Below are 27,222 nucleotides of genomic sequence, written 5' to 3'. Positions count from 1 at the left end.
TAAAGATAGAAACAGAGTCATTACAGGCATAGATGACTGTACATTATGGAGATGGAGGCTATAATAAATTGAAAAATAAATAAGAGATCAAGGAGAGATAGGAAAAATGCTACATTGCTATATACGCTCGTATATAATAAAGCTTGAGTGACTCGAGCAGGCTAGACGACTCGCTGTCCCATTTCAACGGGGTTGCCCTTAGAAAGCATCATCATTTGAGACGGAGTTCCAATGTGAGGCCAATTTGAATTTGTACATTAGGGGATGCAACTTGGATGCTCAGTCATGCATGGAGTCAGGCACAGCTTGCCTGCTGCCCCTTTTAGTTGTCGCAGAAGGAAGTCCACACCACGGAAGGCATTGATTCTTCAAAATAACAACCTTTATTCGGTTTTAATAAATACAATGATTTCTCTTCAATAATTTCTTTCTGTGAACACCTTGTTTCATGCGAGATGACAATATTGGTAGACATCTGGCAAAGATTGTGAGACGGCAGGATTAAATGCGCTATGGGGCCTCGCCCCGTAATGATATCTTCTCTCTCCTGAAAATAACTGTTATGTACAACATTTATGTTAGGTCAGGTTCCTTGTCAATAGATTGCTCTCGTTAAAACACTTCACTACATGAGATGATGACAGATCTTTTTTTAAAACGTTTGGTGGTGAAACCATGAAACACTTGAACAACAAACACATTGCACATACACACACATCTTTTTTTTTATACATAAAACACGCAGCATGCGGTTGTTCCTTAAGTTCTTTTTTTCTATACAACAGTTGGTCCTGAAGTTTTTTTCCAAGATGGCGGCGGTCGGTGGCGGACGTTTGGTCAGGACTAGTGATGAGTACGTTCGCATTTTTCTTCTTCTTTTTTCGCTTTTTTGCTTGAGTTTCTTCAGTGATTGCACCAAAATAATGCTGCAATGAAAAACCATTGCGCCAAATAAGTTATCTGTCACACACACACAAAAAAACGACAACACGGTTCTTGTTAAGCATAAAGAGCGAACTGGCGCTACAGCACCAGATCGAGCAAAGCGTTCTGAATACATTACGCATTCGCTGCAGTGACTCGGAGGCAGCGGCGTTTCACTCCCAAACGCGAAGTTGTCGGTTCGAATCCCGGCCACACTGGCCTCGTCCCGCTGGGGACGGAATGCGAGAACTTTCCCGCACTTTGATTTAGGGACACGTCGCAGAACCTCGGGTGGCCTAAATTAGCTCAGGGCCCAACACTACAGCATCCCTAACAGCTTGTGCGTAGCCTTGGGACGATGAACCCCGTAATTTGGTTCTCCTTTCTTTTAAAGTCTGTTACACGCTGCCGCGGCTATACCTTCAAGCAGCAGAGGCATATGGTAACTGAAAATCTGCAAGAACAGGCCTTGAATTCAGGTTAATGTTTTATATTGTGGACCTGCACAGTGGGGTATAAGGAACACCGTAGTGAAGGGGCTTCAGGTGAATTTTAACCACATGGGGTTCTTTAACCCTTTGTGGTTCTCTCGGAAGAAAAAAAAAAAGCCTGCCATGATGGCAAATGTTTTTGAATGCTGTATGCCATTAAGTGTGGCTAGGACACAAGCACATCTGCAGATCTATATTGTGAAAAATCTAATTCAATAAAGTTGAGAGACTATGAAGATACCTAAATGGATGGTAACTGTTTCCTTACCAGGCTATAAGGAAATTTATCAACTGGATTGACAGCTTTTTCAAGACCTTATTAAACATCACCGTCGGAACTTTGCTCTGATCAACACAACGCACTGTATGAAACGAAGACGTTACTTATTGGACAGATTTCATTATCATCATCAGCAGCCTGGTTACGCCCACTGCAGGGTAAAGGCCTCTCCCATACTTCTCCAACAACCCCGGTCATGTACTAATTGTGGCCATGTCGTCCCTGCAAACTTCTTAATCTCATCCGCCCACCTAACTTTCTGCCGCCCCCTGCTACGCTTCCCTTCCCTTGGAATCCAGTCCGTAACCCTTAATGACCATCGGTTATCTTCCCTCCTCATTACATGTCCTGCCCATGCCCATTTCTTCTTCTTGATTTCAACTAAGATGTCATTAACTCGCGTTTGTCCCCTCACCCAATCTGTTCTTTTCTTATCCCTTAACGTTACACCCATCATTCTTCTTTCCATAGCTCATTCCGAGATGACAGATTTCTGATACTCAACACGTTGGGAAGACCTGGAAGAATAAAACTTCGACAGGAGGTGTCACTGAAACTGGCCTCCAGTACTCCTCACACTTCTCAAGTCAAACAATACAATATGAGTGCTTTGGGCAACCCGGCTACATAACATATTGATCACAGTGGCAGTAAAGACACAGGAGCTTCTGCTGGGTTGTCTAATTTCTCGATCCGACATCTACAGTGCTTTAAAGATGCCTTATATGTCGCTACATGCTCAAGAGTGTGTGTTGTCTTGAATATTATGTTTGAGTAATACCAAGTGAAACTTCACCTTCTTTCCCCAGTGGGTTGCTCTTATTGAAGCATTTCAACAATGTATGCACAGTGATATTAGGATAAATCCTTCTTGTTTTGACTTGGAACACAGAGTTGAATGCAGACCAACTCTGATATTTTACTTTTATTTTAATACTTCTTGTCTTTTCCTTCTATTTAGATAGCTTACAGCACGTAGAAACATGGAGTGTGCACGTCGAGTGAAACGTTGAGCAAAGTGCTTAACTTCACTACCACACTATCTGTTAGAAGTTTATTCTGATATAAATCATGCACAGAGGTGGGTACGGTGTTGTACAGAAGGAGGTCCCACAGTGAAAACATTGTAGGGGGGACCTCCTACAGTGTTTTGCATTTGCACATGGCCTGTACAAATGTCCTCATTGACAACTGCAAATACTGTAAAAAGCATGCAAAGGCTACAGCATCAGCTCAATGCACACAACTATGCCAGCTTCCTTACAGAGAGGAGCTGAGTGAGCACAACAATTGAGTATGAGGAGGTTAGTAGATGTTCCCGAATTTGACAACTCTTGCTTCAAAAGCTTAAGGAATGCAAAAAAAAAGAAGAAATCAACCAGGTGCTTTTCAGCAAGAAGTCAAAACAAACGCTCCCTGCACAAGAGCTGTATACTTGCTCCTGTACCAATGGTGTATAATCAGCAGCTTGTTTTCTGTACAGTAAGGACCAGTCTTAAAAAAAAAGAACAAGTTGTCTGCCCCCATAAGTTATAACTGGGATACGGCAAGAAGACAGGGAGAATTTTTTAATGCTGACAGGTCTGTGCAACTTGTTCTATCGAACCACTCTTTCCACAAAGCTGGGAAACTGTTGTAGTTACATTAATTACGAGTTGGCTGTTTCCTTTGAAAGTGGACGATAGTGCATGCAAAACAAAAATCATGTCTATTTGCAAATTTTATTTATGTAAAGGGACCACTGACATGCCACGTTTCATCTATAAGAGTCTTAACAAGAAACTAGCTGCAGTGAGACTGCAAGATAGAACGTCCCAAAGGACAAAAAACAAGTCTACTGCAAAACCTGGGGGTAAAAATTGCATATTACATCTGGAGCGTGCCACCAGTGGTGCCATATCCCAGACGCTCAGTTTAATACCACCTTTGCAGGCATTGCTTACTAGTTCTCGCCTCTGATAAACCTAAAGGGGGGTTGTCTGCGGTGAAGCCACTAAATCATTGTGGTGCTGCCATCCATAACGGCGACGGGGAAAACTGGCTGCTACTGTAGCCGTGACAGATAGCGCCACATCCCATTACAGCAGAATTTGAATATTATGAGTGGTGTTGCCGCATGTGACTTTACATTATGGATTTATCATTTATGGAACTGGTTATGTAGCCCGTAAATGTGGTAGTACTAAACATTATGCAACGTCGTACCTCTGCATGAAATACAAGCTGTTTAGCGTGAAGGGCCATGCACACTTAGTGGTCCCACTTGCCCAACACTCGACACATCAGACTTCGATTAACTTGACTCGAGTTAATTCAATTCATTGACTAGTTAAAACTCGCGGCAAGGCCAGCAGTAATGCATTTAAATGTCATCCCTTGCTGCTTATGACTGCGCTCAATTATGAAAGCACTGTTCTCGATGAAGGTGATATGTCAGACGCTTTTATCTTATGACTTTTATATGTATATACCTTTTTTCTTTATCCATTCGACTCAATATTTGGATTTGGTGTACCTTTAATGTAGTCGTCCAATTAACAGCACGCTTTAAGCACCGCCATGACTGCTGGAGACGAACGGCTTACCTCATCCCGTAAGTATCTTGCGAAGGATGAGCATCTGTGGGTAGTGGAGGTTGGCATCATAGATGTCTGGTCTTTCCTGCTGATACTGAAATCAAACAATGATGGCCCTGATTAAAATCGAGGTATTTTCTTTAAGGGCTTACTCAGACACAGTTTCTGGCCAGAACAGCAGCGCACATTATCTATGGGCTATCAAAGTGACAACGGCTGGTCTGACATAAAAAAAAAAGACCAAGTGGCTTAAATGAGAGTGCCAAACCACGTCTAATTATACAGGATTGATCGACAGAATCCCGATCCTTTCAGTAAACATGAATAAAGCATGGAATGTAGAATATTTGCCTCATCCCTTGCACATTCTCTGTTTTTACTAGTGTTTAAAAAGAACTGAGAATCAAGAATGTTCAAATTAATGTGTGGAGTGGGAAGAAAACAGTGTTGCCATTTTTGCTAGTAAAGTTTTTACTGAAACTGTACCAGGAACTTCCTTGAATGCACCAAATATTTTTGAGTGTCTGCTTGAAGTCCACTAAGCGAAATTGCAACTAACGCTGTGTGCGTCAACCATATCTAACAATTTTTTTACAGAACTGCAACGCAGTAAACAATGTAATCCTCTTGAGACACCGCAATGACACCACCTCGTAATAAAAAGAGCTAGAAAAAATTATGCTTAAATTGCACAGCGAATGGCTTTCGACACCAGCTGATGAAGATTTGCTGTCAAATTGGCTCTTACATAACAAATGTGTTAAAATAACTGCTGAAAGCCAGATGTGCCAGGGCTTGATGGGAGGGCTAGTATTTTGTCATGTAACGAGCTTTACTTTATAATTGCTTTGGAAGTAACGAATGTCAGTGATGATCGATGACAACAATTACACTGGGTAAACTTCTGTAATGGCTCGCGTTTCCAAGCACATCGCATGCTTCTGGTGTTCAGACATGCCATATACATTTGAGGACACAATAAAACTCGTTACAGAAGTATTTTCGGTCTGTTCTGGTGCTGTCTTTAATTATACTAAAGATGCACACTTAGTCAGGCATTCGTGCTTTTTCGTCAGCCTCTTTGACAGAGATTCTTTGTATTTTTTTTCTGTCAAAATAAACATTCATTCATTCATGTGATAAAAACAGAAGCAGAAAAAAACAGTTTGGCTGCATTTGTTGTAAGAAGAGGCAGATCATGTTGTGTAGAAGTCACACTTAATCCCCAGTTTTTTTTTTTTCAAATTCACTGCTTAGCTATTTGTGGTACAGGATTTTGATCAAGCAAAACTTCCTAAGCAACTTCTCAAACAATCACGCTGTAATTTAAGAGAGCCTTTCCTGTGTAATGTAGCCCAACAAAATTGCTGCTCAACTGTCTGTTGCCACGTGGTCTGTCTGTCTCATGACATCCAGCATTATTCATCACTCTTAAACCACTTCTCACGAGTGCACAGATTCCTGTTCTAGCAGAAATGCAAGAAAACAAGAATGCTACCACAACATTAGCCTTTAACTGAAGAAAAACTGGGATAACTCCAACCACATTTTAGTGATCACCTGATGTTTCAGAACTGATCCAGCTTCTCCATCCAGGGGAAAATGTCGTATGAGACTTGGCAGTGCTTATGAGCATTTCATGGTCAATAATAGCAATTAGTGAGGCATGTGGCAATTATGAGCAACCATGTATGTTGTTTCTCCATTTACACATACAAAGGTTGTTCAATAAAGACCGAGAATGATGCTCTGAAAACTTCATTTCTGTAAATTATTCATCGGAACATTTTATCCCTTTCTGTATGACCTCCAGTAAGTGAAGTACACATGTTCTGCCATTTTCGTCAAGCCTGGATAACACGAGTGAAGCCGTCTTTTTGACACATCGCCTCCAATGTCTTAATCAAAATTTGTTTCCCTACAGTCGGTAGAATGGTTTCTCTCTCAAATGCAATGAGTTTCACTCAAATCGGTTCGCCAGTTTTCTGATGAGGGCATTCATGTGTTTCAAATGTACTTGAATAGACAAAATTCGAGTTGGCTTTGAGGTAAAGCTTCCTTTCAATGCTACTCCCACAATTTTACTTCCATCACTCGAGGTGCAGTCCTCGGTTTATTCGCAGGTCTCTTTGTCATCTTCCAAGTTTCACTCCCATAAGTTAGTGCCACATTACACATGCGGCGCATTACACTTCAGTAATACCTATGTCACACGCATGCCTTTAAAGTAATTCAAACAGAAGACCACTAAAATTTCCGAGACACAATGGCTCCTCTCCATGAGCTTGCGCAAAGCAGCCGATTGCGAGTGGGAAACTCAACCAAAATCAGGCTCGATAACATCAGTACTTGTGATAACGATATAACACGCAGCTCTCCTGATGTTGCCATCCTGAAACTTTCAGTGTGCTTATTAGTCAACTGTTTTCCATACAAGGCATGGGCAGCTACAATGCTCGTTACTGTCATGTGATCAGTGACCATTAGTGAGAATTGGGAACTGTAAGTGTTAAGATGCGGTACCAGTAAAAAAAAAAATTAAAATAATGTTCCTAAATGCCCCAGATGAGATGTGCGTAGCATAACTTTGCCATGCTGCAAAGTGGCAGAGCAGTTGAGGCAATATTTATTTAGTTATTAACCATGACTGGCATTCATTATACGCTCTTATTTAAACATCTACGTAGGGTAAGCAGCCCCTTGGTTGTTATGAATTGCTTCTAAGATAAACCAGTAATCTGAACCATAGAGTAATAATAGGCTAAACAATGCAAGCATTATCCACAACACTCACCCGGGCATGTAGCTCCCAGACGCAGGTATCGTAGGCCATCAGTATTTCGACATAGAACCGTGACTGCGCCAGTTCCACGAAGTGCTGGAACGTTCGTCCCCGAGTTGGTGCCAGGATCACAGCGAGGCCCTGCGTTTCAGAATCGTAATTTTACACTTCTTGCAGCACCTTTGCAGCGCCATGGATGCTAAACATGTTACAAAGTGTTTGTTAGGGCTTAGTTAACTGTTTATTGGTAAAAATGAACAACACTGTATTCTATGTGAAGACACCAGAGTACTTAGACTTAGGTGCACATCAAAGAACTCCAGGTGGTACGAATTTCGGGAGTCCCCTACTACGGCATGCCTCATAATGAGATTGTGGTTTTGACATGTAAACCCACATAATTTACCTAAGTAATAAATAAACTAATTAATTTAACACTGTATTCTAGAAAAAAGCTGAAGACTTGTCAAGTTTCTAGAATGTTTACTATGCCACAAGCAGCCCAATAGCAAAAAAGAAAAAGTAACAAAAAATTAACCTTGGAAATATATGATGTCACACCAACGTACCTGAATGGGCTTTGGCACGATAAAGAAGAAAAGGAAGTTTGTCTTTTATTGTCTCTTGCAGTACTAGTAGACCTCTTACTGGGAAATAAATGAAAATAAGAGCTTTGAAATTTTGTTTGTCATTCTAGGCTGATTTAGCGTTTGTCTTTAGTGTCCCTTAAAAAAAAGCACATTTAATTTTTTTACACTCTTTCTTTTCAGTTTCAGCTTACTAACAGTGTTGATAGCTGGGCTGCTCAAGCGTACGGTAACGCAATGAGGTGTGTGCTAGGGTAGGCGAGGGCCATGTGAGCGCATAGGCTTTCTCTAACCAGCCGTGAGGGTGTGCATGGCTGTCATCTTGAAGGGGCACCGTAATAAGACGAAGACAGAAGGCAGGAACACACAGGACAGATGTTCAAGCTGTTCAACCAGTGCCAACTCGCCCAAATGTTGATCCTTCTACAGCATGGCTGTCAGCACAGCTAGAGCACATACGCGACTCTTGGAGCTGACCAGCCAAACTTCCGTTTTGTTTTTTAACTTGCCAAAGCCCATTCAGGTATGCAGGTGTGACATCACATATTTCCAGGGTTATTTTTTTGTTACTTCTCATTCTTTTTTTTTTTATCAGCGGCGGGGGCACAGGCTTTCACAGGCTTTGCCTTATGCCGCCAAGGCAAAGATATCGTCGACGCAGCACGAAGCCGTATCTTTGGTCGGCAACTCACAATTTCGAGGAAATGAAATACTGTTCTCATCCAAATTTGTTTTCTACAATTGCCCGATAATTTGGGAAGTTTTGCAGCTCCTCCCGTGTAAGAAAAATTTTTTGGCGACTATGTTTATTTGTAGAATTATTTGCAAACAGGCTGAATTTCAATAAGACGAGATTTCAATATGAAGAAGTGCCAATTTGACTGATTTTGTTATATCGAGCTTTAAGTGTATAAAGTTCTCGCTCCTGAACTTCGACATATGCAAACCTACAACATGTCAAGATTAAACAGTGGTCATGTGAGCAGCTAGACTAACGGTTTCTGGCAATATAGTGATTCCAGCACAACTCTTCGTCTGAAATGTTAGTGTAATTATAACTCTCTAGCATATTAGGACTGTTCAAGCACCTGATCCTGACTATGCATGTGAAAAGAACAAAAATAAACCTCACAAACATTTCTTTTGTACTCTGCTTGATTTGCAGAACTAGTGAGATAACAGCCATTTCTTAAGTGAGAACAGAACAAAACAAACAAGCAAACAAACAAAAGCAGCACACATACAAAAAAAAATGTTATTTATAATTTTAGCAGCCTGTGCAGCTTTGGTGACGTGAGTGCACCTTACCTTGTCTCCCAAAAGCTTCCAGATCGTGTTGACAAGCGGCTGACGACCCTCATCAAAGAACAGGCTGCAAAAGACACGAAATTCATGTTACACGAGTGCTACTGTGATGTCCCATGATGCAGTCATGGCACACTGAGCTTCACAAGATATTGAGGCATTGAGACAGCATCCTGCTGGGTACCGAGTCATGTCAGCATACATGGTAACGAAGAGGTAGGGGCATTGGCCTGGAGCTGTAGGTAAACAGAATGAACAAATCAGGATGGCCTATTTTCTGATTTTAAAACATACTTTGGAAATTGCATTTGCAGAAAACAGCAAGAATTGCAGAAGGCTGAAGCTAACCAGCTATACTTCATGAAACCCAGTACTAGAAATCTGGAAACGCTGTCATCACCAGGAATGGGCTAAATAATTTTTTTGGTATAAAGGAGTACTGCTATACAGACTAAACACAGGTGACTTACTGCTCAGCACACACAGTTATGGTGCAAGATGACCCCCCCACCTTACCTAGGGGCACAGTTGGTCTCAAAAGTTTACGGACAGCGGCACCTTGGAAAGCCTTAAATTCCTGAGTGGTATGCGAGAGTTTACGCATTACATTGTTGTTTGCATATTCACGGTACAGGCTAGAGCCCCGAATACTAGGCTGTGCTCCTGGACTCCAGAAATATTCAGCTTTTACTCAGATCCCATGGTCTGTGCATTTTTTATGCCAACTGTACAAATTGCGGTACTCCTCTAATCATTCTACACATAATATCATGTAAACATGTAGCAAAAGGAAAAAGGCAACAATAATTCAAAAAATATTTATTAATGTTCCATTCTGTTACACACAGTCCAGCTACTCAACGATAATCAACAGGTTATTTAAATAAAATTTTAAGAGACATATAACACAACGTAGCAGGAAAAATTTGCTGATAAGATTGATTACACATCTTAGTACTACACTGTGTCTTGGCCTGAGCTGTTGTGCCAATCAACTCCAACACATGTACAGGCCCACACACACGTACATGCAGAGACTCTGACATAACAAACACGCTCTTAAACCTGTCCATTGGGCAATTAGTGCTTTTGGGCACCCGTGAAATGTGCATGATGACCTGCACTTTTATTCCTTCAAATTTAAAAGATGATTTGCCAGAACATGTTGCCCTGTTGCAAAATTCTTGTGGGAACGAAGAAGCAGAAAGTGCAAAATTCTCTAACCCCTTAACTCTTCCTCCACCTCACCTATTGGGCATCGTAAGCCCAGTAACGAAGGTTTTGAATGCCATTTTCGAGACCTTCGGTGTCATTCACTGACACACTGCGCCATCTGATGTATATTAGAACAAAAGTTTAGTTTTTTTAAATGTTGTTTGTGTTTTTCCCGCTTGGCGGTGATTTCTGAATGGGCATCACAGATGCGTGTGTGCTCATTCAAGTTGAAAGTGAAAATGATTGTTTCGGCATGCGGTGTGCACGCTCCGAAACATCACATTTCTCGCGATTTCGCTGTATCCGCAGCCGATTTTATTGACAGATCGAGCAGCAGTGAGTCAGGGGATGCTGCTTTTTCATTCCAGTTTGACTCTGAGAGCGACGGTGACGACAGAAATTAAGCCGAAACTTGGAGATGCACCACGAGTTCAAGCTCCTCCACCAACTGAAGCTGTTCAGCTCTAGACAGAACAACACGGAGGTGTGCTGAAACTGCAGAATATCTGAGGACGCCTAAGCACTTCTTATGAGTTGCGAATGCGAAAGCATTAATGTCCAGTTGAACGCTGCTGAGCGGTCCTTCGAGTAATGAACTCCTTGCGGGCAAGCGAGCGCGTTGAGACGCTTGGCACGTTTTGATTTGGCCTTACCGAGGTGCAGTTAGGATGCAGGCGAGAGTGTGCGTGGACAAGGAACGCACGGACAACGTACTGACAACGCAGGCTCGCGAGAGGGAGAGCGAGGATGACGTATCGCGGCAATGCCCTGTGTTCTCTTTCACTCGCTCTGCCGAGGTGCGCTCGTGACGCGGCGCGCTGCGTCACGAGCGTGAGCGGTAGTGTGAGCTTCGGTGCTGTTTCGCTGCTACAGACAACAGATGCGAGGCTTTTTCGCTCAAAGGACCACTTGATGCTTTTGCATCAAAAATGTTATGACAGCAAAACTTAGCACCAAACAAGAGTTTAGTGCAAGACATGCAACATTGCCCTGTGTTTCACATCGAGGAGGTGCTTTGCTGCATGGCACGCCCAACTGTAGGGATTCCAGTCTTTTTTTTATTAGTGCAATTAACTTTCAAGAAAAAATTTTCAGTTTATTCACATATACTGGCTACTTGATAATGAAAAATTCGTACATTTGGAAAAACCTTTTGCATTTCTTTCTTTTTAGATATAAGCACATGTTTACACGCTTTGTTCAATTTGATTACATAATCTTGTTTTTGGCAGCTTAAATTCATTTATCACATAAATCGTGTTAATAAAAGCTGTGTGCTCAAAAAGCAGATTTATTATGCTTTGCTTTCATGTATTGCATAAAACTTTGAGTACAATAATTTCTTCAGAAAAGAAAATCTAGGTTAACCAACAAAATAATGACCATTTTCCTCATGGTACGGAAAGAGTTAATGGATCTTGCGCCCTCAGCTTGTGATGGATGAATGTCAATCTTTGGCTTATGGCAAGCCCTCCTCACAATGTAGCTGGTGGTAAAAATTGTATGACGGTTAATAAGGAGTTCTAATTCTATTATTAATAATTCGAGCAACAGCCTCTTTGTAATGTTTCCTTCTTTTCCAATAACTGATGCATTGTCCCTGTTAATGTCATAATTGTACTTGCATAATGCTCCGGTGACATCATGACAACACAGTTATGGGACAACACGCGGACAGTAATCCCTCAGTGATGTTGACGCTACTTGTATAACAAATCTCAGTACGGTGTTAGCTAATAAAGAAAATTTTGCTAATGAATGTTTAATTGTTCACCTTAGCGCACAAGTTCGAAGTGCAAAATTACCTCCGTATTCAGAAATGCAACTTAACTTGAAGCTCATGCTTGACTTGATATAAATGACACCTGGTGCGAACATGCCAAAGATGCTCATCGCGTTTCGTTTGGTGCGTTGACGACAGGCGTCATTTAAATCAGGTCAAGCACAGGCTTAAAATTACAATGCATTTCTGAATACAGGGTTAAAGCTGAGAAGTAATTAAGTAGAACCTATGAAAGAAAAATCCGGTGCTTAACCTGTTTCAAAAAACACGTCCTCAAATTCTATGATGAAATGCACGGATGTTCAAGTTAACATTATCATTGCTGTTGAAAAATGCACTGTATGCAACAGAAAAAATGCACAAACGGATGTTACTGGCCTCCCGACAGGGTCATGTGCTCCCTTGAGGATGTATATCTCAAAACCTGTTCTAATCACAGAACTTCTGCTAAATGAAAAGGTCTTCCTGACTATGTATTTTAATTTTGCCATAGTAACTTTTGCCCTTAAGTGCATAACAATCATTTTAATTAGCCATGCAAGTTACGCTCATCTCATCATGTGATTTTGGGTGACGTTACAGAAGTAGGTTATTACCATAGGCGAGTGCTTAAAGTGTGTTTCCAATAAAGAAAACCACCCCGCATAACTAAATATCATTACAGTATATCATTAGCTACATCAGAGGGTGGTACATACCAGTCAGCAGATATGATGACATCAAACCGGCCTGCCAGCTCCCCAATGTCGTCATCATCGTCCCACCTTATTCTCCTGCGAAAAGAGCGCCAAAGTGTGTAGCACAAGTGAATGAGGCGACATGCTCTTTTCAGCAACCATTTGAGAGACGCCATGTATAAACATATAGTTGCCCATTGGTCCCAAACGAGACTATGACATGGAGACAGCGCTTCTCCTTCCACAACTGGCACTGCAGTTCTCTTGCTCATGCGTGACTTCTTGTGCACTGTTTCAACTATTTCAGTGACTGCTTGTTAGACTAGGTGACGTGCACTCGCACCACCAATGTGCTGAGATGTCGTTCCCTAAAAGTTCCCTAAAGGGGAATGTTGGCACCCACTTCAACCATGCTTTATTTAACCCGGAGAAACCTTGGGGAAGGCAAGGGTTTAAAGAAAAGTGGAAACATCAACCTTGAAAGCTTTGAGCATCTGTTTAAATGATGGCTGGCAGTAACGCAGATACACAATTACAGTACAGAGTGAATTATATAATACATATTGTACGGGGCTACAGTACAGAAAGTTAAAATTTTAGTGTATCATAGTGTGATAGTGTAAAAGAAAATGATATAAAATGGAATTTTACTAAATCTTTGGAAACTTTGAAATTGGAAATCAATGCGAAGGTACACCCTATTGTATAAAAATAAAGGTCAGTGGCCAATTGTTGACAATGGCTGACTGGCTTTACTTTTTTTGTAATAGCCTGTAAAAGGAAAACTTGTATAGACTCCACAGTTGAAGAAAAATTCACCATAGTTATGGTATTAAAACTGGAATCGTTGCATTTTCCATGGCAGCTGCTCCAATTATTGAAACTAACACTCAGACTAGCAGATTGTTGGTTGAGAGTGAAATGACTTGACAAAAATTCATTTGCCTACAGTTAAGTTAAATGCAGGTGTAGCACATAAAGGTTTTGCTATAAATGAGCAGTTATGGCTTATGAAGACTGGCAGACCACAGGAGCACACACTTAAATGCGAATGCCAAATGCAAACAAAGCTATTGTGAATGTGAATACAGCATTAATGCAGTAGACAGCTGTGTCTACTGTCTGCACGTCATAGCCTTGTTCGGGACCAATGGGCAGCTATGTTTAAACAGCTTAACTTACTTGACACATGTGTAGGAACAAGGTTGTCTTAAAGCAAAAGACATCAGGGTGCGGATTACACAAAAAAGTTTAACTTCCCAACAGTTTTTTGGCTGCAGCCATTCAAACCATGCAACACCACAATTGTCGCATGCACTAGTATAGCCTGGTAATGTGAATACAAGGAATACAAGGCCGAGTGTTCAGGCTGTGCAAGTATTCAGCTCTGTCTCAGATCTGGGGAGAAAGCAGGGAAAAAAAAAGACACTGACAAAGAAGACACAGTATACTGCACCTCCTTTGTCTATGTCTTTTTAGTTCTCCCCAGTTAACTATGAACCAACTTGCCCAAATTAAAATGTTGCTTCAGATCTTGTGTTCCATAAAACATTTACGCCAACATTACAGCGCCTGGATACATTTACACACATGTGAAAGTGCACGCGAGACGCATGACTGAAGGTACAATGTGCGCCGTCCGCTAGTCATCACCAGTCAACACCATTATGGGTACACCCACCTGATCTATCCTCCCTATTGTTCCCTAGTCCCTAGTATCTCTAGTCCCTAGTCCCACTATCCTCCCTAGTATTGTTCTTGCTTTCTTTGATTTGAATGTGAGAAATAAACGAAAATGTCATTCAAACCAAAGAAAACAGGAGCAAAAGTATCGCAGTAGGGCAAGCATCCTTGCACAGCGAGGATAAACCAAGTGGGTGTAGCTGTCTCCGGTGGTGACTGGTGGTGACGGTGGTGGCCCTGTACCTTCGATTATGTTTCAAGCATGAGCTCACACATTATAAGATATCTGAGCTATGTACAAAGTCTTGTGGCGCAAATAAAGCATATGCAACCGGGAACAGTCGCTTGAAATCAAACTGGCAATTTCCTAACTCACTACAGCCACTACCATTATATGTTTTGAAATTTTTTAAGAGGAAGCTTTAGGTCGGCAACTCCTATCTAAATAATGCTAGTAGGCGAATACAGAGAAATCATTTTCCTCAGCAACCAGTGTGCCTATTTGAATTAGGTTTGTTGCATTTAAAACAAAGACCTAAAGTCTAGTAACTGTAGCAAGTTAATTTTAAATTAAGGCCACATGTCTTTTTAGTAAGATTCCAGAAAATTGAAAAAATTCAGAAACCTCAGGTATCAAGTTTTACAACTATGTAGTTAAGCTATAAAATATCACAAATTTGTAAACTGAGCCTAATATAATGGATATAATTGGACCAAATTGATGTTATACACCACTCTGAAATAAACCACTAATTTGTGACTATGACTTTTGCAAGATCCTTGTAAACACTGTGACAATTTTACTTACGCTGCAAATTTATATATATCAAATTTCCTCGCTTAAGATGTTCCAACTGATGCACCTTGCAGAACTGTGGTATATATATATATATATATATATATATATATATATATATATATATATATATATCTGTTTTCGGAGCAGAGTTATGGATTTGTAATTTTCATTATTCTATGTATTTCTTTAAAATTTACAGATTTTCAGCAATTCTTAATGAAAATTCGATAACCTAAATTAAAATTCTGCTTCATAGATTTGCTAAAATTTAACTGTCTCTCTCAAATGCAACAAATTTCATTTAAACCAGTCTAGGTGTTGTCTCATAAAAGTGTTTGCGTTTTGCATGTATTTGAGTAGAGAAATCATAGCTGGCCCCAAGCTTTCCTTTTAAGGTGCGTTCAAAGAGGTAACCATTGAAACAACGGTTCACTAGTATTGAGGTAAGGGAAAGCATACATTACCTTGCTACAACGTTCGCATTTCCCAAGCAACCCGTATTGCGTTCGAGGATTATTTGGACATCTGAAAATGCAATTAAGGAAAACGCTTTTCTCTTCCCTAAAATGTGACAGTGATGATGGTACTTTTCTCTCTTCTATCCTTGAATGACAGGTAAATTGCAAAGCAATTGTTTCGTTTGTAACAGAACGCGGGAACATGCTGCCTGATCCTGTTGGTTCACTATTGTGCGGTGAATTGATTTCGTGTACAGTGAACGACTAAATTTTGCTGATTCTGTAATGTCATGCATTGTATCTTTTGCTTTAAACTCCTGGAATAGCCCTTATGGGGTTGCAATTTCAAATCAAACTGAGTCATGTTTATTCTTACAAAAAGTATACAAGCAGTATTCTCTGGCCAACTTAAGTGCATAGTGTTTATCTACCAACCAGGCAGTTGGTGTAGCTTAACCTTACGTAAAGAGCTCACATTGCAACATAGAAACTGTTATTCGAATGCAATGCACACAATAACCCAGCCTAAATTTCCACTGATTACATACAAATACTAAGAAACAAAGTAAGAAAAGGGGTGTCACAACTTAAGTGCTCGAAAAATGAAGTGAAATGATGGGTAGTGATCATATTGGTGAAGTGAAAGAGATAGTTTTGTTTTGCAAATTCCACATGTTCTATGCTCAACATACAAGCTACAGGGCAAAAATGAAGTACCATTGTGAAAAAAAAATCATGCTGTTCAAAAGGATACTTTGCACAGATTTGTTGTTTCCATCCGACAGAAAGACTTCCCTTGCTCTCGTCGTGGCGGCAACCTAAAACAAAGCAGAAATGGACAGGCAGCATGTGAAAGCAATACCAGTTTCTATGTTTCAAGTACTAGTCGTAAAAAAAGTAGTGTTTAGAAGTACTAGTAAACATAAGTAAATTTTAGCAGGACAAGGTTTTTTGATGATGTCGCCTGCCAACAAAGCATGAAGAATAGGTAATTGTAAAAAAAATTCATTCACCTGGTCTACTAACACTAGGATAGACACTTTTCACCATCTCACTCATCTTCCTGTACGAGGCAACACTAGGTCCACAAAACTTCTGCACTCCTTCCAACTTGTCCTGATATGCCTTCCTGAAGCAGTACTTGAAAGTGATAAATTGTGATCCACTAGAAACAGTCGAAGCTAAATGTGCCTTTAATTCTGAGACCAACGTTTAAGCACAGCTTTTTTTTCCCACACCACAGAAATATGGTAGCGAATGCCTGGCAACATCTGGTCTTTACTCATGCAAAAATTTTTGAATGTCTTAGATTAGAATATTTTTTATTTGTACCTTGAACTGCATTGTCTCTTACACATTTATTTACTATGACACGGTTTCTTAGCAAGTGCCAGGTGCCCACTCCTGCGATAACCCTCCTTACACTCCCCTACCCCCTTTACCACATCTAAAAGTGAGATAAATTTGATCAACAGTTTTTTGACACGTCAGTACATATTGTCATTGGAAATCACAGCTTCATGAATGTTACTGGGTGAAATCATGACTTCACTTTAACAAGCACGACAGACTTCACCGATTGTCAGAGTTGACAATTTTCAGCACACTGGAAAGTGTCAAAAAATTTTACTTCGACAGGACATATCGTTTAATCTAGCCTCCAGTGCTGCTGGCAGTTTACCAATCAAGAAATTCAAAATTTGTGCTTTTGTCGACTCAGCAACATGCTTTTTAAATGACAGCAGTAGAGAAGACATAGAAACTTCAGTCGAGTTGCCTAATTTTTTGATCCGATGTCTACACTGTTTCAACAATGTCTAAAAGATCAGTACATGCTCAAGTGTACTTGTTCTTTTGATGATTGTGCTTGACTAATTTCATGTGTGACTTTATTTTTTCCCACCACGAGTTGATTTTGCCTATCAGGGTTTCAACAGCGTATGCACAACCTATTACGAGCTATTCATACCGTAGTGTGAAGTTCTCACTCTCACAAGAGCACGCAGTTGAATTCAGAAAGCTTGCCCTGCAGTCTAACCTGTTACTTTTTGAACATTGCCTGAGCGTACAGCCTTGCACATTACTGTACAACACTGCACAGTACTGCACAATACTGTGCAGTACTGTACAGTACTGCACAAGTATTGTTCAAAGCATGTGAAAGCTTCAGCACCAATTTAAAGCACACAACTAGACCAGCTTGCTTGCACAGAAAAGCTGACTGAACACAATAATCAAGTATAAGGATGCTTGTGCATGAACCCGAACCTCACAACCATTGCTTCAAAAGTCTAAATAATGCAGTAAGGAAATTTCACCAATGATTACAATACTCACTAATGCAAATTTTCAGCACAACTGTCTAGGTGTTGTAAATTCACAATATGTTGTGGCAATGAATCTGATTCCGAACCCCAGGGTCCTCCCTTGGGAGCAGCACCTCTCCTCTCCTCAGGCAGCTCGTTTAGTAGCAGCGACAGATGAAGCATTTCCACCGGTCGTGTTGCTTATCTATCTTATCTATCTATCTATTGTTCAGAATGCAAGCATGAATATGGGAACGTGTGGCGAGTGTGGAGCACAAACTCTAGCGGTGGTGACGCAGTAGGTCCGAAGCTCATGCCAGTGCTTTGTTTCCGTAGCGCTTGCCACATGCCTGGTTGCCGCCTCTGAGCATGTCTCGTACGGCACTCTGCTTTCCTCGTTACCCTTTCATCACGCTCTCCTCCTTTGCTTTCCCCCTCACTCTCACTGTCTTTCACTGCGTTCCGCGTTTGCTCGATTACAAGGGACGCGAACACTCAATGCAGGAACAGGTGCGCAAGGCTGCACTCTAAAACGAACCAAGTGTTTACTGCAATTAGTAAAGACTAATGCTCCCTGCACCATAGGTGCTTACCAGTTTTCACATTTCAAAGCCTCGGCTTTCCTGCATAGCATGGGCACCACTATGGCTAATATTCACGGACCAAATTTGCATTACATGTATCTTCTTTTGAGTGGTTTGAACTGCCGATGGGGACACGAACAAAATAATGAAAGAAAGAAATTAAATCAAGCAGTAGTTACGGTGACTAAAATGCACAGTGGACAGACTAAACGAAAGTAACTGTGCGCAGACCAAACGAGTAACTGAGTTGCAGAATCGAGACTCACGACAAATCCGGCAAGACACGTCATTCCACCTCCCAACTCGCAAACGCTTTTGTCTCTGAAATACAAGAGTTGACAAAAGAAAACAGGTCAGGTTCAGCAAACAAGTGAATTCAGGTTCTTGGCTTGTTTCATAAAAGGTGAGACACCGTAAATGCTAATGATTCCAAATGACCAGCAAATCGGCTACGACTGGAAAAGCCTGATGTCTGAGCACACGGCTTGCCGATACTTACACAAAGATCTCCTTGTTCTTCATGCAGTAGTATGCGAGGACTTCCTCCGATGGCCATATACCTTTGTACAGAAATAAAGGCCAAGGCATTACATTATACACTGTGTACACTGCTGACACTATAGGCGTACATCAAGATAATAAACATGTCTTTTGTCATTTTAAAAAACCCTTTTTATTACAAATAATTTCTTGTACGTACATTTTTTTATGTGGAACAACAACTCTAAATACAACGACATTTCTGATTCTTGAATGACCTTGAGCAAATTTTCTTCTGTGGATACTACTACACGGTTACTACAGAGAACCACAGTGTGCAGTGTCTAAGAACTACAGTAATCTTTGCAACACTGTTTCAGTTCCCCAGCCTGTTGAACCTGATGGAACTGACTGCAGCATCATTTCTTGAAATACATAGACAAAAGGTGTTAAGGGTGGAAGGCTGACTGCTATTACGAGCATGAAAAGATACGAATTTGCACAGCACGTTTCGAAAGCAGTGCTTAATGTACTCTAATTGTTTTGCATATAGAAAGTAATAATGAAAATTCTACAGAAAGGAACTGAATATATATACCCACAACTCTACTTGTGCTTTTCACCACTAACAACTATACAGATGTGGGCACTCAGCTTAGCCACAATGGTTCTTTATATAGGAGCACTAACACTAGGCTTTCCCTCATGACACTAATCCAACTTCATGGCTCTCCAAGCCAAAACAAAATTCTGCTACTGACACCCCCAACGCTCAGAGTGAAATGCCATTTTTAAGGTTGCTTTGCACTTACACCACAAATAGCAAGTGACAAATTCAAGTTCATGGACATCCAGGATTAATACGATGATACACATCTGCCATTTGTCAAAGCAAATTATTCTGAAGTTCATTATAATCAGAGTGTGCTTTGAGTTCGGTACCCCAAGAAATTTCTCAGTCTACAAGTTTTTACTGAAAGTTGGACAAAGCAGAACACTGTCCATGGATAATCAAATTTTAATGAAAAGTCAGTGCGGCCAATAGCAAGAAAACAGAAAACTTTGCTTTCAAATGCCATCAAGATGCCTTAGTGCATCTTCTAATACAAGTCTCAATGAGCCTAGTACGGACAAGTGGTGAACCTCTTCAACACTGCAGAAATTATAGGACATTTTTAGACAAAGTGAGCTGAAAACCTCACTTCCATTGTTCCACAGCTCATGAAAATGCCATATGACAAGAACAGACTGACGAGCATGGCTTGTTGCATGTACAGAAAGGGTTAGACGAACCATGCAACGCACCCTAAAAAACGTATGCCATACTGACAATGTCATCACATAGTGGAAATTCTGTGCTGCGTAGGCACGTCGCCTGGTACACGCTGCTGAGGAAGCCTATGAGGATCAGGTAACAATATTATGCACAATTTATTCTTGTATAATAATACACGTACTGTGTGAAGACAGCGCAGTTGCCTTCACAGAACATTTCAAATGTGATATAAACCGGAGCCCCGATCGTGTACACATTCGAAAAGATGTTTGGTTTCACACAATTTGGCCTTGATTGGCCTAAGCCACAATATCGGCATGGCCTGGAAAAAGAACCTGGAAAAAGAAAAGGCCTGGAAAACCAAATGTTGGCTTTCTAATTGTGCACAAGATAGCGGCCCAGGAAACAAATTATACAAAAGCTCTACTAGTTGCACGAGGGTCCCTGACTGTCATTTCTGTGTCGCTAGTGGACAAACATATACCTCGAAATAATTCTTGTACGAACTTGTCCACTGGACAAGAAGAGACTGGTCCAGTGTGCCTACAGCGGTTGCACTTCGCACGTACTGTTTTTGAGAGCACTAGTTCAGAGGACAATGTTGCCATTGTGTGCTTGCTCTGCTCCTCGCCAACATTCACCTACTACCGGGTCAAATGGCGTAAGTCGCCAAAACGCCATTTTCAACAATTTACGTCTTCAAAGTCGCACGGACTTTGCTGAAGCTCATGGATAAGTGACACAAAGCTGAGCGTTAAGTGCCCTGCTTCACCACTCGCTCTCCTCGACAGCACGTACCCGCACCTGCAATGTTGGCCTGCAATATTTAAGCTAGCACACTGAGCATGTCTGGCCGCACAATATGGTGCACCAATTTCCTTTGCGCGTCTGTGACTGCGATGCTGACATTTGCTATGCAGAGTAACATCATTAGGAATAGTGAAAGGTGAGGGTGGATGCCGCTAAACTTGCAAGAAAATAGCATCTTTATGGTTATTTGTGCTTTGGAGCTTCTTAGCTGAACAACTTTCAGTCAATTATGCAAGTTTTCATAGTTTTTGCACAACCTTTTTTTTTGCATGCGGGGACTAGAACTGCAGAGAAAAACAGTTCTAGTCTAGAACAGAGAAAAGTGCTTGCATTGCGCCTTTCAAGTAATGAAATGTAGTAGCGACTTTTGTGCACAATTAATTTGGCACAGTGCTTTGTCTAAACTAGCCTTGGCAAACTGATAATACTACAACAACTCGACATTCAAACCACTTAATGTGCTTTTAGTTTTTGAGCACTGTAAATCACAACTGCCAATGGATCTCCTCTCAATATGACCAGGAACAATTGCGAGTAACCGTACACTGTAATGCGTGTATTATCTTGAAATAGGAATTTTCATCAACAAAATGGAATATTGAAAGCTAGCCAGTGCCAATGTTACAAAGAGAATGCTGCAAAGTTTGTAACTTGGCTAGAAGCATCAGTAAAGATGATGAAACTTGAGGCTAGCAGCCTTTATAATGAGTTTATTGTTAGAGGGAATTCCCACTCATTTAACCACAATGTAAATGTTTAACAAAACAATGAAAACGCAAGGAATTCTTCAAGGCATTACCTCATCTAAAGGTAACCACAATGGTAGTTTAACCCCAATGGTAATTTAACAACATTGAAAATTTCCATCAATGAATCAATGTATCGTCTCAAGGTAATAAGTATCAGCATTTGAAGAGATGCTGCCATATTTGCAATGCAGCCAGCTTTCTGGAAAGCATCAGTAAAGCAGATGGAAATTACAATAAACTCCCACTAATTTAACTGTAATGGCCATTTTCATCAATACAACAGTGAAAACCCGAGAGGTTGTCATCAACAAAACAATGCATAATCTAAAGGCAGTCTGTGTCAACATCAGGAAAGATGCTGCCAAATTTGCCGCTTGGCTGGCTTTTTGGAAAGCATCAGCAAAGCAGACGAAACCTGAGGTTAGGCAGCCTCTTAGTATGCAGTTTATGGTTACAGTGGACTCCCCACTAATTTAACCAGAATAGGAATATGACAATGGTAGAATTACTGACTAAGATAAAACTGGGCCCATGAGAAAAGTCAGCTGACATTGGTCAAGACCTTCGTATGGCTTAATTTCTAGTGAATCCCCACAATTGGAAGTTAAATCATCAGAAGTCCACTGCAACATCCTCTGTAAAAGCAGCGGTCAGATGAAGAGGTAAGTGCATGGTAGTTTGCACTTTAATTTCATCTCGGAGCCCTTTCTGTGCCTTACAAAGTAAGTCCCACTGCGAAGAGCTGATGGCAAGCTCAACATGTCGTGGGTGAGCATACATTTGGCAGGAAGCCACAAATAAGAAAGAATTGTCAATTTCTTTTAAAGTTGGTTTCTTCTTGTGCAAGACGTTGACAAATGCTCAATCTGGTATAGCTACAACATCTTTCAGACTACAGTTCACAGACAGTAATAGGTTCAAATACTGAATTCCTATGCTGTGTGGACTAGCTACTAATACAAGCTCTACAGAACCTTCATTTTGAAAACTGCCGGTTATACTAGTTACTGACTGTATACCTTGGTATAGGTGCTAGACACTGTTTCTATGTTCAAGAACATTGCTACGAAGCATCCTATATTAAAGAGAAAAGTACACGGCTGATGACTGGTGTCCAGCTTCAGTGACATAAGCATGTAGCTTGGCTGATAATGACAGTGGCTATCGCAACGTATAGTTGAACGTTACACGAGTATCACACTGCACTTCAGATTAGGTCCTTATGACCTATGTACCGTTTATGGACAGCCTACCAAAAATATTTTGTCTTCGACAGAAACTGAACCCTACGGGCTCTCTTGGTCTAAACTGTAGTCCGGAAATTACGGTACAGTCAACCTTTGTTACAAAAAGGTCGTGCCTCACACAAAAATGCATTAGTTACATTCAATATTCCTTATATATGTAAATCCTGACATCAACAAAACAAAATATTCTGACCGAGTTTGCACAAAGGAAACACAAGAGGGACGCTTTTGACAAAGCAGCAAAGGGCCGACAATAAAGTTTTATATTTACTTCAGTGCTAGTATATCCAATAATTTGTTACAACAAGGTTCAACTGAATAGCATGCGCCAGTTCTCAGCTGAAGTGTGCTGGCCGTGGTCATATAAGTGAGGAAGAAACGGCTGCTAACACGGTCAACTTATGCAAATTCAAGTAAGGCAGAGAAAGGGTTAGGAAAGCCTCCGAGAAGTGGTGAAATTCCCGAAATGTCAAATGAGCCACTCACAGATGTTGCCGGTGTTGTCAAAGCCTTTGATGTCCTTCAGCGATATTCTGTCAGGCAGTGATCTTGCGGCAGCGAAGAGAAGCATTGTGAGTGCGACATTCGCGGTTGCGTCAATGAAGCATTTCGGAAAAAAAAAAAAAAAACATGCGAGCAAGTGTGAACACAATTAAGTAGCATGGCACCAGGATCAGCTTGGGATAGTGTTTACACTTATTATTAAAGTGCGATTTTATACTTGTTGTTACACAGGAGTCAGTACTAGACTACATTTGAAGTTACTGGGTTAGCTTTTTCTATACGTGGGGAAAAAAAAAAATGCCGTACTTGGACAGATGCAAGACAAAACATGCAATGCTGGCTGAAAAGCATGTTTTGCAGGTGATAACAGGCAACACAGGCTCTGCATGTGACTGCACAATGCAGCCGTGGAAACAATGTCAAACGCAATGTCACAACAACAAGACGGACATCGCTCTATTTGGTACTCTTTCCATGTCATGCAGGACGACTTTATGCACCAGTTCTATTTAGTCAATCTGCATTACTGCTACACCTGAAAGGTAATGTGTCGTTCTGATTTGTTTCTACTGATGCCAACAATGTTGCTCTTGAGAACACAGCACAGGACTGGGGTGCATCGAGGACTTGAAACCTTAGGCTGGCAAAATCACGACTCTGACTAGCACAAAATGTTAACACAAGACAGACTGCCCATTCTCTAGCCAAATGTCGCGCAGACATAACAAGCATCCCTGCTTTGTGGAAACTTTCATTTCCAGAAGTGTTAACAGAAATTGAAATGCAAGGAGTGCACAAGATGGCCAGAGTGTAAGTGAACTCTGGCATTATTCAGGCTCACATGACCAAATTTTGGGGGGCTTAGGAACGTCTTCAGTGAGAATCTTAAATGATACTATCAGGAAATGACATTTTAATCACATGCTCTCATATGTCCTCATTTCAATTTCTGCTTACATTCATCCTGGTGCTGCTTTGAACACGCACTTCAGAAGTAGTTTAAATTGTACTTGAGCCACAAAGACAACAGACCCACAGGGACCGTGAAGAAAATAACTTCCCAGGAACGCAAGCATGTCTGGCATGACCAGTCGTGATAAGCCCCCCAAACGTTGAGACTGCGTCTGAGCAATCAAACACTGCAACACATATGTATACCGCAGGCCATGACAGAGCTCTTACTTTCCTCATCATGCCAACGGTCTGAAAACATTTGCAGCATGTGAGATGTAAGTTAGTCTTCAATTTTCTGACAGGCATATACCACTAACTACACAAAAATTGTGTTTCATATTTCGCTCCTCTTCCTGCATGCGTCGGCAGATCCTGACAACAGATGAGCCTTCATCGGTGGATCACAGGCACTGTACGATTACTTATGAGTTACACAATAGGTGCGTACAGATGCATGCGTTAAATACAGTGCGTGCAAATGCGAGACGAGTGAGCTATCAGGTCGCTTACCGGATCCGAAGCTCGAAGTCAGGTTCCTTGAGGCAAGTACACTCGTACCAGATGCCCTCGTCGTTTTCATCTGATCGCCATCGTTCCAGCGGGCTTATCTGTAGCAGCCCGAACGCACTGAATCTTCGTGTGGATCCGAAAAATAGGTCTGCCTGTGTCACTCTGCCTTCGTGTAGAGCCTGGGACAGAAACATGGGGCGATTGAAGCACTGAGATGAGGACCATCCTTGTGGTACAATCACAAGTATGAGGACTTAGTCATGACGTGAACCGATGACAGCTTAATTAATTTTTTTGTGTGTGTTTCAATGAAATGAACTTTTTTCATTTGAAAATCCATTTCAGCAAAGCCCAAACAATATATTTGGAAGCCACAAAATTAAAAAATTAGAGCAATAACTGCACTTAATTAAAAACGAATTGGCTTTTCAGGACAGAGAAAGGCAGAAGAGAACGTACAGCTGATGAAGGGAGATTTCTGTAACGTGAATAGTCTACATATGCCCATGTTTCATGCTCGGGCAACTGCGTAGCATGACGGGTAGCAAAGTTGGCACCTGTTAATTGTTGGGTTACCGAGACAGCAAGAACGTTGTAGCCATTTGGAGCCAATCACGATGCACAGTAGTCAGGAGCAGGCATAATGTAGCAGAGAAATGGTATAACCAAGCAGCCTGAATTGGTCAGTCAGTGCGTGAAGAAATAAAAGCTGCTAGGGGGACAAAAAAGAAGTACAGCTTCTAATTCACATGGCTGCTCAGCACATTTATCTGCTCTGCTGTAAATGCAATAACCAGTTAATTCTGTTTCGATTAACCTTTGAATAATTAAAGGAAACATGTGGCTCTCATTACCATTGGACAAAGAATAATCAATGATAACTGCAGTTATTCCCAATTTATTTTATTTATACTTCCACTGTAATACCTTTGCGCCCTTGAACACACGCACACATACATTTTCTCAGTGTTAAAACAAGAAGAAAAGAGAGGACACACAAAGTAGTCTGCAAATATGAAATACGCGACTAACCATTTAATGATAAATTATGTGGCTTGAAGAACTACGCGGATGACGAATTTGTTAATACGAAACCACAGAGATAGCATTAAATGTGCAACACCCAGCAGCTGCCTTCACGTCTGTCATAGTGCGGTTGCATGCAATACGCTAATATTATTTTAAAAACATAAAAATAAACAATACGGTGCTTGAAATTCGCTACACAAGCGCACTTATCGAAACTAGGCCCGGCGCATATCGGTATATATGGTGCCAGCCTACGTTGCGCGCGGTCGAGAAGTGAGCTTCCCCGCAACGCACGACCAACTCCGATGCTGCCGACGCCACGCGCCGCTTCGGATCACCTTTCTCCGAGCACGAGATTCCCCTCCCTTTTTTATCCCCCACTCTTTCCCGATCCGTCCTTAAATGTTACTGTGTCAATGTGTCACGGTCACGCCGAACGCACCGAGCGTTGCAAAAGCTGTGCCGCGCCGCTGGGCCCGGCGCGATCGACGGCCGCGCAACTTCGTGCGCGCAGCAGAAATGCGATCGAACGGTCGGGGATACCAGGCTCGCGATGGGACAATGACGAAGCCGCAGGTGCAGCGAGATACTTTCGAAACGCAGTCGCTGGGCCTTTTACATCGACATCCCGCGCACGGGCGCGGATGAAACGGGCGAAGGACGGAGTGGGAAGAAGCAGAGGGGAAAGAGAAAACGAGGAGGGAGATGACATTTCGCGCCGCGCACACGGCCGTGGCTCATTTCAATGTATGTATTTTGTTCCCCGTTTCCGTTCGCGGAGATTTCTCGCTTCACGATCGTTCGGGCGTCCAAGCCGAAACTCTCCAAGAATAAAGCCACGGCCCGAACCGGCCGGACAGACGCAGAAAGCAACCGACGGTGCTATCGGGCGCATCAGCCGCGCATCTTCTCGGATCTCGTGAACCTCCTCAGCGGAGCCGCATCCGATGTTCCAAGAGCTATGCCTCCACGGCTAGGCACATTTCAATTGCTGCGAAGCGACAAGTTGCATGCGACAAGTTGCGTCCGCGGCACGTCGCGGGCAGTCTACTTACTTTTGCAAGCATTTTCCAGCGCATCTTGGCCATGGAGGAGCCGAATTTCGCCTTTGCCGAGCTGGGCTTGGTGGATTTCTTTCGGATGTCCGCCGCCATCTTAGATCGGACACAGTTGCCCGACGATCGACCGGCCTTACTTTGCAAAGCTGTCAGGC

At 41.7% G+C, this 27,222-nt stretch overlaps 1 protein-coding gene across 1 annotated transcript; it reads right to left on the bottom strand.

Annotated features, from left to right (window-relative positions):
- Nucleotides 1–364: 364 nt before the first annotated feature.
- On the bottom strand, nucleotides 365–27,222 carry LOC135898528 (calmodulin-lysine N-methyltransferase). Its single transcript, XM_065427513.1, has 12 exons — nucleotides 27,065–27,222; nucleotides 24,981–25,159; nucleotides 23,499–23,560; nucleotides 18,950–19,010; nucleotides 18,717–18,771; nucleotides 16,315–16,378; nucleotides 15,567–15,627; nucleotides 12,642–12,716; nucleotides 8,949–9,012; nucleotides 7,066–7,194; nucleotides 4,281–4,365; nucleotides 365–926 (listed from the first exon to the last, which is right to left on the bottom strand). The coding sequence occupies exons 1-11, from the start codon at nucleotides 27,161–27,163 to the stop codon at nucleotides 4,282–4,284; spliced, it is 933 nt and encodes a 310-aa protein (XP_065283585.1). The 5' UTR covers nucleotides 27,164–27,222; the 3' UTR covers nucleotides 365–926; nucleotide 4,281.

Source organism: Dermacentor albipictus, chromosome 10 (genome assembly GCF_038994185.2).
Source record: "Dermacentor albipictus isolate Rhodes 1998 colony chromosome 10, USDA_Dalb.pri_finalv2, whole genome shotgun sequence".
NCBI classification, from domain to species: domain Eukaryota; kingdom Metazoa; phylum Arthropoda; class Arachnida; order Ixodida; family Ixodidae; genus Dermacentor; species Dermacentor albipictus.
Note: the sequence above shows the minus strand (reverse complement) of the source record. Positions and strands in the feature narration are given on the sequence as shown.